The sequence below is a fragment of the Palaemon carinicauda genome, chromosome 4 (genome assembly GCF_036898095.1).
Source record: "Palaemon carinicauda isolate YSFRI2023 chromosome 4, ASM3689809v2, whole genome shotgun sequence".
Classification (NCBI taxonomy): Eukaryota; Metazoa; Arthropoda; class Malacostraca; order Decapoda; family Palaemonidae; genus Palaemon; species Palaemon carinicauda.
In genome coordinates this window covers 172,860,132-172,873,309 of record NC_090728.1, presented here as the reverse complement: position 1 = coordinate 172,873,309, position 13,178 = coordinate 172,860,132, and the positions used below count along the sequence as shown (strand labels likewise).

Sequence of the window (13,178 nt, the reverse complement as noted above, 5' to 3'; positions counted from 1 at the left end):
CTTTCTGCTTTCGTTCTGGTGCAAATACAAACCCTCTGCTATTATAGGGGTATTACTTTCAGCTTACGCTAGCTGAAAGAAGAGCCCTGATAATTTTTAGTGAGGGATAACTACCCCATCCGCTAATTAGTGGGTGGGGGTGGAGTAGACTGACTCACTTACACCTCTCGGCTGAGTAACCACTTTACTTTGTGGCTCGATAAAGGACGGACATGCTGCCTTTCTCCTGCAAAGATTTTCCTTGATTGTTAAACAGTTAATTCTGTTTATTTTATTCTTTTTACTTATTTGTGTGAGTTTTTATATATATTCATGTATGTATATACAGTATATATAAATATTTTGAAACATGCTCATATAGTAGGGTCCCGAATTATGCAAAAATTTGGTCGATAAATGGCCCCGCACAAATGGAAAGTCGTATATTTCGAAACACATTACAGGAATAATTCCATTAGGGCCATGACAAACAGAAACTTTCCTATTCAAACATCTTTACCACCCATTTTCATTTCTTTCTGTGTACTATACTGTATTTTTTCTAATATTAAATTTTTCTTATAAATAAATATATAAAACATTTAACATGTTTTAAAGTTCTAATAACTTGAAAAAGGTTAAAATTACAACCAGGATGGGTGCAAATACCATATACTTCCCCATAGTAATAATTTTGATAAGTTTAACTCATATCTGTTATATAAGACAACTGGTGAATAGCAAAACCATCACTGTATAGACTAGCTTTTGTTGTATCATTGAAAATCCAAATTAACAAATTAAAGGCGATTTTATATCATGCTTTTCTTAACCATGCCAGAAAACACACTATCAAAATCGGAATCCGTTGTTTTGTTTACGTTCAACTATGATCATAGCAAAGAAATGAACGCCTTTACACATCTGGTTTAAGGTTAGTTTTTGCAGCAACAGCTACCTTACCAAGTATTGATGACACGATGATTTTGTTGGCTGACTGAAGAAAGGAGGAGGGGCTAATATAAGGGAGAGGAGGAGAGTCTTTAGTGAAATTTCCCGAGTGTGAACTGTGTGTGATATACAACCATGTGCTGTACTCTATATTAGGATATACAAGTTATATAAGTAATTTCAGATTCTATGTTTTATATTAGTAGCTTAGCTTGTAATGATAATAATAATAATGATAACATATCCAAACGTCATCGTCTGTATCACCAGGCATGTTTTTGATGTATAACGTCATCGTAGCGAAGGAATTAAGTAGCTCGCTATTATCAACCCCCTTACGCTTGTTAAATTCATGTTCTGTGTGTCATTACTAAAATTACTAACATGGTATTCAGTTAGCCTAGTCTTCTCTGGCATTTCCAGTGAGTTAAAAAACAATTTTCTTTTACGACCTGACTTTCATGTGGGCAGCAACTACAGTAATTGAAGATCATTCATGGTAAGAGCAATTGAGAGAGAACTACATTCCTCATAACAATTATTCAAATCACACTTTTATCCTTGGCAAATGACACAAAGAGAATGAGGTCTATTATCACCCAGCAATAAATCTCTCGAACAACCCTCAGAAGAATAAATACAGTAGATAAGCCAGAAGAAGACATCACCTATATATTTATGATAATTAATAAAACTTTTCTATAAAACTTACTAAAACAAAAAATCACAATGTGAGCATGGCTAGAGCTATGAACTTTACATGACTACTACAGAACTGAAAGACAAAGGAACGACATCCCCACTCTGTAGTATTCCCTTACTCTGTCATGTAATCTCAATACTACACTAGAGGAGAAGGGCTATTACAAGCAAAAAAAATTGAATTTTTTAGATTTAGGCTAGACTTTGACATTAACCAGCTTCTGGAAAGATGATATATAAATTCCCAAGAAGGTTCATAGGAATTTTTTTCTTAGTGCAAAAGTCAATGGCACAAGCACTCTAGCGTGAATATTATTCAAAAGCAAAAACAGTTGCTAGACTAAAGATTTGATAATTATTGATATCCACATGGTACGGCAGGGTACCTCACTTTGTGCATTTTAGGTATTACATAAGGGTTTTTGCAGTGTTCCTCTGGTCCCTAACTGGACTTGCTTTATATCCATCTACTTTAACTCTGTTCCAGCATCATTTCTTCTAGTTTGCTGTCCAAACCCTTCACTTTTACTTCAGTGTAATTGCAGGGTTTTCCCCCCAGTTACCCTCGGATGCTGAATGGCTTCACAGGCCCAAGCATTGGGCTATATAGCTCAAATTATAAATCCAATTTGGTATGGGTACTCCACGTAATGATATGTATATTTTAGTATATGTCATGCCTGTGCTTATATGTATTCACTCATTTTACTACCTACAGGTTTTAACAACATTTGATCTTCCCGAAGTAGAAGACATGTGGACTCTGGTTGGAAAAACAGATGAACGCCGAAGACGGGATGCGAATCTACAGGACCATTCTTTTCTTATCCTTTCTCGGTCTGACTCTTCTCTCATATTGCGGACTGAAGAGGAGATCAATGAACTAGAAGAATCTGGCTTCAACACTACATCTAAGACAGTGTTTGCTGGAAACATAGGCAACAATAGGTACATCGTTCAGGTCAGTAAGCTTGTCAATATTTCAAACTATCATTTGATTTGTAAGAATAAAATCATAAAAAGACTAATTACGATACTATTAAACATATCCCTGTCTTCGTATAGAGCTAATTAATTCTGTAAAACAAAATTAAGTCATTCCCTCGGGTGGGTATTTTGGCCCCTGTGGATGCCCTCTTACTCATTGCATCCCAAATGTATTCAGTTTCCATCTTCATGAATTGATTCTTAGCTATAGTTTTTTAGGGCACTTAGTGTGCAAACATTAAAACAAGTAAAATTTGTTCTTTAGTTGTGGCAAAATATATTTACTATGATTATATCTTCCTTTTTTCTGGTAAGTTAGGAGACAAATGGTTATATTGGATTGTACTGTAATGCTTGTTGATATTTTAGGTAACAAGTGGAGGTGTGCGTCTTCTTGAAGGTACAGTTCAGATTCAGCATGTTCCTGTAGATGTTGGTTGGCCACTAGTGTATGCCACATTAGCTGATCCCTATTTAGCAGTATTGGCTGAAGATGGAACTTTAATGATCTTCACGTTTATTACCAGCCGTTATGCTCCTCCAAAGCTGTACACAACGAAACCAGTAGATACCAATGTAAGTATCAATTCACTTTACTTTATTGTGTATTACTGTAATATATACAATGGTTGAAATCCTTCATTTTCTTGATGATGTGATTTGTTTATTGTAATCATGTATGAATAGGTTTATTTCATTATAGTCCCATTATAACATACCCAATGTGAAGTGTAAAACTAAAATTCCCGACAAACCAGTCTTTTAAAGCAAGATCAGCACTCATAAGAACTCAATAATCTCAGGAATTTCCTGTTACCTAATGGCTAACTGCTTTTTTTCTTGTGTGTCTAGTGATCTATTCTCAAATCACAGAGATACCCAGACTGGTTGATTTTATTCAAAGGAGTACCATATCTTTATTTAATCATCTTTCTATACTTTTCAGCATTCCTTCGGTTTTCATGCTCCATTTTATTTTTATTTTCTTTTAATAGTATTAACAGTTTAATTCCCCACCTGAGGTTAGGTTGTGTAAGCTTAGCTGGTTGAAGTTAGTTTTGTTGCTTTTTCAGAGTTTGATGGAAGACTTTAGTAAAATATTTGCTCTTCATTTAGTGCTTTTGTACTAGTGCTAAGATTTTAGTTTTCTATGTAGTTTGGTCTTTTATAGTAATGTATTTTTTTAGTTGAGGTGTGTTCACCAGCTAGCTATGAAATGTAATCTTATTAGTTCTTTTCTCACTGTGGTTCCCATCAACAATAATGTGTAGTCTGTTACTTCAAAATTCAATAACAGTGCTAAGAAAAGACCCATCCACTCCCAACTGTTTTAGTTTAAAAACAAGGACCTCATAAATATCAGTCAAATGCAGCACTAAAATCAAGGCCAACCATACGAACTTCCTGACCACGGGATTTTTGTACAGCATTGTAGATTGTAAGAAAAGCCTCACTTGCTCCAAGGACTTCGCAAAAGATAAATTGCCAACTTTGGAACAGATGATTACTTTCAGCATATCTATTCAGATGTTAAAAAACTTTAAATATGATAGTTATGAAAATTGTCTGGTAAAGAGCAGGACTAGACTTGCCAGAAACATATTAGCTAATGGAGTGACATTACGAATTCTTCAACAATTGCAAAATTAACCTCTTCTTTTTACCTTGCAGAAAAATAACAAACAACTTAAGAGCTAAGAATTTAGCAGTCTTTACAAAATTCAAAGGAAAAATACCAATTGGGTCTACACCTTCATAAGCATTAAGGTCCATCAAGATTGTTTTAATTTCACAGGACTGAAAAACTTACCTAGTTAGTTTAGGCTTTGGAAAACAGTAATTAGGGAAGTCAATTTTTTCAATATTCTGCTTACTGTCAAACACATCAGCCAGAAGGGTGCCTTTTTCTTTGGACAGTGAGTGACAGAGACATCTGGTTCAAGTAAAAGAGGAACTGATAAGTTTACACCAAAGAGTGCCGATTTAATGTTCCAGGGTTGTGCCAGAAAGTGTTTCTTTTATGGTTAAATTGTATTCCTTTTCAGTTGAAAAATAAACTCTGAGCAACAGTTCTGAGTATAGTTATTCCAAGCTAAATCTAATCTGTTACCCTTCCAATAATGATAAGCACATATACAATCATCCTGTGATCTAAAATACTGAGTGAAAGACATACACCAGGTATGTATTTCACTCAGTATTTTAGATCACAAGAAGGTATACACCAAGCAATTATGTTGACCAGATTCTCATTCAAGAGAACAACAGGCTCAATACTTTTATACAGTTGCAACCAATTAAAATGTAAAATATCACTCAAAATTCCATTCCAGTCAGCATGAGATTTTATATATACCTTACATGAGTATGAGACATCAGGGGCAGGTTACTCAGTCTGAATTACTAACGAAATCAAGGCATGATCAGATGTCCCAACTGGATAAGTAACCTTATGTGTATACTAGGTCCAAGGAGTTACCAGACCTGTGAGTAGCTTTACTTTATAATTTGCTCACAGCCTGATTCTGAGGCAAAATCCAAAGGTGATCAGTAGGAGAAACAGAATTTAAACTACTCCATATGTTTAGTGTTATAGTCACCAACAAGAACAAAAGAGGCCTTTCTATCATCATCTTGTATCTTAGCCATAATGGTAAGAAGTCTGTGGAAAATAGAATCATCCAAGTCTTTACCTGAATCTCATGACATCCACATTCATGGCGTGACTTATGTACATCAGGTTACTGTCCTAATATTGACTGCTGGTGTGTAATTACTTTACTAGAGGCATGTGTCTTGAAAGGAAAGATGGGAAATTTTAAAGAATTTTACTGGTAAATCTTGATAAACCAAGCTTCTAGAGAAGGAGCAATATGAACTGGGGTGTTTGTAGAATTAATATGTGCATGATCTTGTGTACTGATGGTTTTAGCTTATGCACATTGTCTTATTGGGCTGTTGTGTGTTTCTAATAAGAAAAGATGAAGGTATATTTTTAAATTTCTTTTTCCAGAAATCTCCCCTGCAGACTATATGTGCCTACTGCGATGTTTCAGGGTTATTCACTTATGATTATCCTGAGGATAGCAACAAGGATCGTAAAATTTACAGATCTGATGCAGATATAAAAAAGTAAGTGTGATGAATATTGAGGATGTGATTCTTATCAATTTTTTTTTTTTTATCAATATTTCTTTTAGCCAAATCTGTTCATAGTAGTAGGTTTCTCCTGGTATTGCTACATTAAGATGAAAATAAAGACATTAAGAAAGTTTATAGGTTTCAATAGTAGTTTTAAGCCTTCAGTACTGTACACTGCCCATTTCTTTAATGAAAGTAGGGAAAGTTATGATGTCGTTCCCCAGGAGGAACATATTCTATTAAACCAAATAGTTTATTGATTGTGGTAACTGTGTATCCAATATCCTTTAACACTACCTACAATCATGTATACTATCGCAAAATAATCTTCCTCAGTTGTCTTCTAAGCAAATACTATTCTGTAATATATATATATACACTTGTATTGAGCTTATATATTTCCTCTCCACTAAACCTAATTATTAGATTGAAAAAATTTACAGCTCACTGACTTCTTTGCCCAGCAACCTGAACATAGCGACTTCTAGCGCTGAATGGGTTCCATGCCTTCATTGGCATGCCATGTGGACCAAATTCCATAGATTAAATCCAACTACAGTATAGTGACTGAAGCATAAGTTCTATTACTCTTATACTATCTGGCCAACACAATCTGTTAATCATAAGTTCTCTCACCCTCCATTAAGTGGTGGACAGTGGAGCCTTATCTCAGAGTCAGCCTACTGAAGTGCTTTGTTAATGTTAATGGGATCAAGTGATGATTTGCTGTAATTCCATTGCTTACTGCAATCAATTACTTTTCAGAACATTACTGCATTAGCTACAATTAAGAAAGGTAATATGAATTTTTACATTAATTTTGAATTTGATATAATCTTGAATTCTTTACATCTTTGATTTAGCATTCATATGAAATATCAATTTGCAAAGGCTAGCTTATGATTAGCTACCTACAGTAAAACCTCCTTATCTGCCGTCATTACATGCAAGTCCTCCCTTGGTTGCAGAATTCCACAGATAATAGGCGATATGAACTCTTTAAAGAGTTTTTTTCCACTTGTAAATACAGTCAGCTCTCTGTCATAGCAGGGGGCTAGGTGACAGAGACCCCTGCAAAGAGCAAAAAACTGTTTAATATTTCTGCCCTAGGGTGAGTCAACTCATAACCCTGAAACAAATGTCCGCAGCATATGCGCATTTGACTAACACCCTAAATAACTTTTATTGTTCAGTAGTACATTGTTTTCATGTTGTTACCTAAGTAATTGTACATTACAATATATGAAACACAGCTTTAGTACAAGGGAAAACAAGTCATATGGCGTAAATTGTCAGGACGCCACCTTATGTATAATTAACAACATAACTGTACTATAGTACAGCTTAATTAGTTAAGGTGGGATGGCACATCACTCGTAATTGATTGCACACTTTGCGAGGTTCCCTCAAAACTCTACCAGCTCTTCATATAATATGTAACCCGTATCTACGCACAGTACGGTATTTTGTATGCAGTACTGTACTATAAATTCACTGTTAGCAGCTATTTTTCAGTAAACGTATTGTAGTACACAGTAAAAATAAGGCAAAAGACTGTACAGTTCATATATAACACCAATCACCATTTACTTAGTTCTACGCAGCAAAATCTTGTGATGCATGATGCAATTCTTAAGGTGTAGTAGTAGCGCTCGTATTGACACATGAGGTGTGCATGTATACTTACTCCTACGTACACAGTACGTAACAAGTTCTTATATAACAACACTAGTTTCTTGACAAACACTTGTGGGAGATGCTTTCGTGATGAAGGACACTGGGAGAATGGAATAGTCAGTCAGAAAAGTGGCGTTGTGCAGGGAGGAAAACAGTGCAAAGACCAGGTACAAATAAATGCGGCTTGGTTTGAAAATGTCAGGCTGCGAGGTTCCACAAAGAATTAAAACTTTATTTGAAAATTTAGAATCCCAGTACCTTGGAATAGTGTAACTGTGATGTTGAAATCTGCGGTGACAGATGGCTGACTGTACTCGCCAAGAAATTTAATTGTACTCCAAATGTAAAATATAGAACTGCAGTGAATATATCAAGACATGATAACAATATTTGGTTGTTGGTTCCATTAACTTCTCCGTAGAGGGATATATTCTCTTTATTCAGGATATCTTATGTTTATTTCATTCTCATCTTAACAGATATTCATTATTTTTCATGTGTTGTTAGTATAAACTTTGTCATTGTCTATTTTCATTTTTTCAACTTTGTTTTACTCTACTCTATTTTTATGAATTAGTATTTGTATTGCTTAGTAGATTTACTGTTGGCATAAGATTTTAAGGAACCATTTATGCATGAATGATAAAATATGGACATTACAATTTCATTGTGTCAGGATCATTTCTCAATTACTTATATTTTCCTTGGGATCAGCAGTTTTTCTGTTATATGGTAACTAAAGATAGCATTTCTTATTTCAGAGAGCTGGATGATGAAGATGAAATGTTATATGGTAATGCAGAAGGCTCTGTGTTTGATCCTCCTAAAACCTTCACCAATCCACTGGGTACCCAAGAAAAACACCAAAATGAATGGTATTTTTTTTTTCTTTTAGGTTTTGAATTGTGAAGTCCACCTTTAGAATATACATTTGTTTGATCGAATAAATCCTCATGGTATTTAGTGCCTTCTTTAAATGATAAGTTGAAAGAACAAAATATTTCAATACTTCACAATAAGAATTTAAGGTTAATGAATTATATATTTAATATTTAAAAATAAAAATCTTGGTGAAAGGAAAAAGATATTTTACTTGTAGTCATGAATACAAATTTCTTAATTTCACCCGTGTCCAATTTTTGCAATTTTGTAAGTACAGATCACTAAAAGAACTGTTGAGTAATGTCTTCAGATACTATAGCCAACACCCTTCTATGGAGTAAACATCCTTGCAGTTATATAGTAGTACTTGGAGCTTTATTTATCAATCTTGTATACCTTTAATTTGTTATTACAAGTACTGTATTACCTCGTAGGTGGAGAAAATGGCAGAAGGATGTTCGAGCATCTTTCTGGTTGGTTGGAATTCGGGAGGATGGAAACTTGGAGATATACACGTTACCTGATTTTAGACTTTCTTATGCTGTGAAGAATTTCTGGATGGGTGAGTTACATTTAAAATGGAAATTCATCTTTGGTTGTTCATTGTGATCTGTGTCTGGGTAGAGAAATTATACTTGGTGTTATTGAGAAGCATCTAATGCCAATACCTTCAGTCTATCATGATGATTTACACATCTTGTAGCTAGGAATTTCTATTTTTTTAAATTTACTAAACTTAATTTTTTCATTTCTTTCTGATTTTCAGTGGTAAAAGGATACACAGCCAATAAACAAAGTGAAGGCATTTACCATAAAATCTTGTCTATGATAAATTTTATTTATTTTTATTGTGCAGTTATTATTGTCATTATTGATGGAAATCAAAGGAAAACCATATGTGTAATAGAATTGTTGGATTAGTTAGTAACTCATCCCTTTTATTTGAAGATTACTGTATTTAACCCCAATATTATTTAAAAGATTTTTGTTATTGATTATTATTTTTACTATTCCCAACATTACAAAGTTGATATTGTTATTTTCTATTAACTTATGGTTCATGCCATTTTATAAAGCCAAACTAGCCCAACTTATACTTAATTGTTTGCAAAAGAAAAAAAAATTACTACGTATTTAGACCATTTATATACAATATTTTAATAGAACACTGGTGTTCATTCTTTAGTGCAATTTGGGTGTTAATAATGTGTGTAGTGCATGGATAGAAACAAATTCTGGCTTACCATCCATCTCATTGAGTCAAGACTTAAACCTAAATGTCAGTATAGTGTTTCTTGATCAATGTAATGTTGTAAAGTTTAAATATTTTACAGGACACAGAGTTTTGATAGACAGCAGCCAAGTTATTCCACCACCACCTCTGCCCCCGTCAACTCTTCCTCCTCCGCCAACTCCAGTTCTCGAGAACTACTCTATCATCCATGAGGTAATTGTAACTTTTAATTGATTATGGTATGATTCCTATCTTCCAGCCTCATTGGTCTTATTAAAGGTTTTAGCTCCCAATTACTATATTTTTGCTTCAACTTTAACTATTGCCAAAGTAAACTCAATTTATATTGACCTTGATTGATCTGTTAACCATGTTTATTTTGTCACTGATTCATGCATTTGTTCCCTTCAAGATTTTTAAAAAGTATCCTATAAAGCTATTAGCCATCTTTGCAATTAAGAGCTGGTGCTTTCAATTTGTTGGTGTATCGCGTTAGCTAATTGCCTTTATATTTCCTGTTATTGTTGGTGCAGTATCTGCTGCTTTCTGCATCTCTAGTGATGGCCATCTAGGTTCTGTTCTCTTTCCTTCTCTTCCATCTTAATCTCGCCCATCTTTTCCCCTCCTGGTTTTTATGGGTTTTTTTCCAACCTTGTAGACTTCCTCTGTATTTTTCTAGACCTTTTTCCAACCCTGTAGACTTCCTTTTCCTATTTTCTCTAGCCCTTTTTTCAACCCTGTATACTTCCTCTTTCTAATTTTAATCCTTTTTTTCCCAACCCTGTAGACTTCCTCTTCTTAATTTTTATTTCTATTTTATAACCCTGTAGACTTCCTCTCTTAATTTTTCTAGCCTTTTTCCAACTCTAGACTTCTTAGTTTTTAAATATGTAACTTCCCTAGTAGTTACATATATATAGCTTAAATCTCGCGTTTCGACGCAAGATTTAAGCTATATATACTGTATGTAACTACCAGGTAAGTATATTTAAAAATTTATTTTATAATAGAAATACCATTTTTAAATATGTAACTACCAGGTAAGTATATCTAAAAATTTATTTTATAATAAAGATACCATTTTTTAGCCCTTTACAACCCTGTAGACTTACTCTTCCTACTTTTTTAACCATTTTTGTACAACCCTGTAGACTTCCTCTTTCTATTTTTCTAGCCCTTTTTCAACCCTGTAGACTTCTTTCTACTTTTTCTAACCCTTTTTTCATCCATATAGACTTCCTCCTCTTACTTTTTCTAGCCCTCTTTTCAACCCTGTGGATATCTTTCTACTTTTTCTGTCTTTTGTTGATCACATTCAGTCTCAAGTTATTCTCTACTCTCCCATTACTTGAATTCACTACCTCCAAAACACTGTTTCTACCTACTGCTCTGTTTTCTCTTCCATCCAAATGTTTGATTATTTTTTAGAATTTTAATAATCATTACACTTGGCACTTTTTGTGTTTGAATTGTTTCTAACTTGTCATGGAGAGATTAAATCATGCAGATTACTAAATCTGCTTCTATGAAATTAGTTGCATTGTTTATAGGCAAGGATTTATTTTCTTCATCCCGGTTATTCATGTATGGATCATTGCTCTTGTATTTGAGATGCTACATCTCGTGTAGCCCTCCTAGGTAAGATTGAATTCAAGTTGATCTGGCGAATTACACCACTTGTATCCAAACTCTTAATATCCTCTCTTTATCCCAAAGTCTCTAATCTGTGTCCCTCTTACTGGTATTGCTTAATTCACTATTCCAATGAGTTCATGGGTAAGTTTCCTCCCTCTATCAGTGACTTTGTGAAACTTGTACTTTTTTCAGCTAGGCATTCTACTGTTTGAAAGTTTCCAATTCAGTTTCATATAATGTTACACTTGACAGACCACCTCTTACCACATTCACAATTTGTACATTACTATTCCACAAACTGCATAGTTCAGTGACTTTCTCTCCTTTAAATTAGTAATTCTTGACAGTAATAATTTCGTGAATTTCTTTTTCTAAACTGAAAGAATTGGAATTTTCTTTCTGCTTTTTTTTTTCAACAGTTACTGCCTTTTTTCTTGGTTGGAGAAGGTTAATTGTTTCGTTCATGGCTAAATTCCCTTCCCTCCTCCCTTTTTCCTTTTCATGGTTTTGCGAGGTCATGTCTCATTGGCTTATATACAGTAGTATGAATAAGATTTGTGAAGCATTACATATAAGTATCTTATTAGAAAAAAAATATTATATACAGTAAAAGGATAAATTGATATTTTTCATGTTTGTTGTCTTTGCAGTTTTGTTGCAAAATCAAGATAACTTTGAATTTATTCTGTTTCCATGTGCACTAGGTTTCGTAAATGTGATGATTTTTTGTTTAAAGGTTTTGCTGGTTGGAATGGGAAATCGGAACTTGAGGCCTGTTTTGTTTGCAAGAGTTGATGAAGATCTTCTAATGTATGAAGTTTTTCCATTCTACGAAAACCTTGCAACAAATCAACTAAAAATACGGTATGGAAAATTAGGTCTTTATTAATATTGATATTAAGATTTAAACCCTAATGTACATGTTTTTGTCTTATTTGACTTTTGTTCCACCAATGTATTGAAAAACTGATCCCAAAAATGTAGCAAATTGAACATTACTGATTTGTAATTTTAATTAATACAACTAAAAGGGTTGTGCTTTGATAACAACGAGGGAATGTTAATTTTTCTGTGGAACTCTCTAACACTTCTCAATCTCTAGAAATATTAATGGTTATATCCTTGTCTGATAGTATGAAAAAAAAAAAAAAAACAGTTGCTACTAGATAAATAAGAAATGGGTAGAACGTATATTTGTTTCTATGTGTATTCAAATCTTCGTCCTTTAAAATATGGATATACTTCCAGCTGCATTGGATCCACTATTGAATCATGAACGAGGTAGTTGGTTAACAACAGGTGGTGCAAGGGGGAACCTCCACCCATCCACCTGCTGTCAAAGAATAGCCTGTCTCTGTTCTTGCTGCTGTTGGATCTTTCCTTGCATTCCTTTCTAATAAGTGTATGATATTTTTTTTTAATGGTTGCTTGTAAACAGAAGCTCAAACAAAAAATATCCATGTGGGTGAAGTGAATTTTGTTCGTCTGAAGATACAAACATTCGAAACCCCATGTATTATGTACTTTTGTGAAGAGATGACTGTAAGCAGACCCTTCTATCCTTGGAGTGTTGTTTTTATTCTTTCGATCAGGAAGATGATGAACTTGAAGCATCCCTATTCTTGCTTTATGGTAGTTTCTCTGGCTCAAGAGGGAATTTTCCTGATTTAGACTGAGTGTCACCCTTACGTGTGTGCCTAGTAATGAAGATTATTAGTTTGGTGGGCACACCTGCAGACAACAGTGGCCTGTAGATAAGGATCCTTTTGCAAAGCTGTGTCAGTGATTGTTCCCAATGCTTTCTTGTGAGACGAAACACCTAACTTAGTAGTTTGTGTTGTGGCTGAGAAAGCAGGAAGTTCTTGTAGCTTCCTCCTCGAAGGGAGTTTAGTGGTTACTAGTAGACCAGACCCTGACTCTTCTCTGACAGCAAGGGAATGGAGAGTTTACCCTCTCTCTTCCTCCTCTACCAATATCTTCTCATCTTCTC

General features: G+C 34.2%; 1 protein-coding gene across 1 annotated transcript in view; it reads left to right on the top strand.

Moving 5' to 3' along the window:
* Window positions 1–13,178, top strand: part of Cpsf160 (cleavage and polyadenylation specificity factor subunit 1) — a 190,410-nt gene that overhangs the window by 61,735 nt on the left and 115,497 nt on the right. The window contains exons 10-16 of the mRNA XM_068372732.1: window positions 2,351–2,593; window positions 2,989–3,195; window positions 5,633–5,751; window positions 8,199–8,312; window positions 8,754–8,881; window positions 9,654–9,766; window positions 11,925–12,052. Of these exons, the coding sequence (XP_068228833.1) occupies window positions 2,351–2,593; window positions 2,989–3,195; window positions 5,633–5,751; window positions 8,199–8,312; window positions 8,754–8,881; window positions 9,654–9,766; window positions 11,925–12,052 (1,052 nt within the window). The remainder of the gene's footprint in view (window positions 1–2,350; window positions 2,594–2,988; window positions 3,196–5,632; window positions 5,752–8,198; window positions 8,313–8,753; window positions 8,882–9,653; window positions 9,767–11,924; window positions 12,053–13,178) is intronic.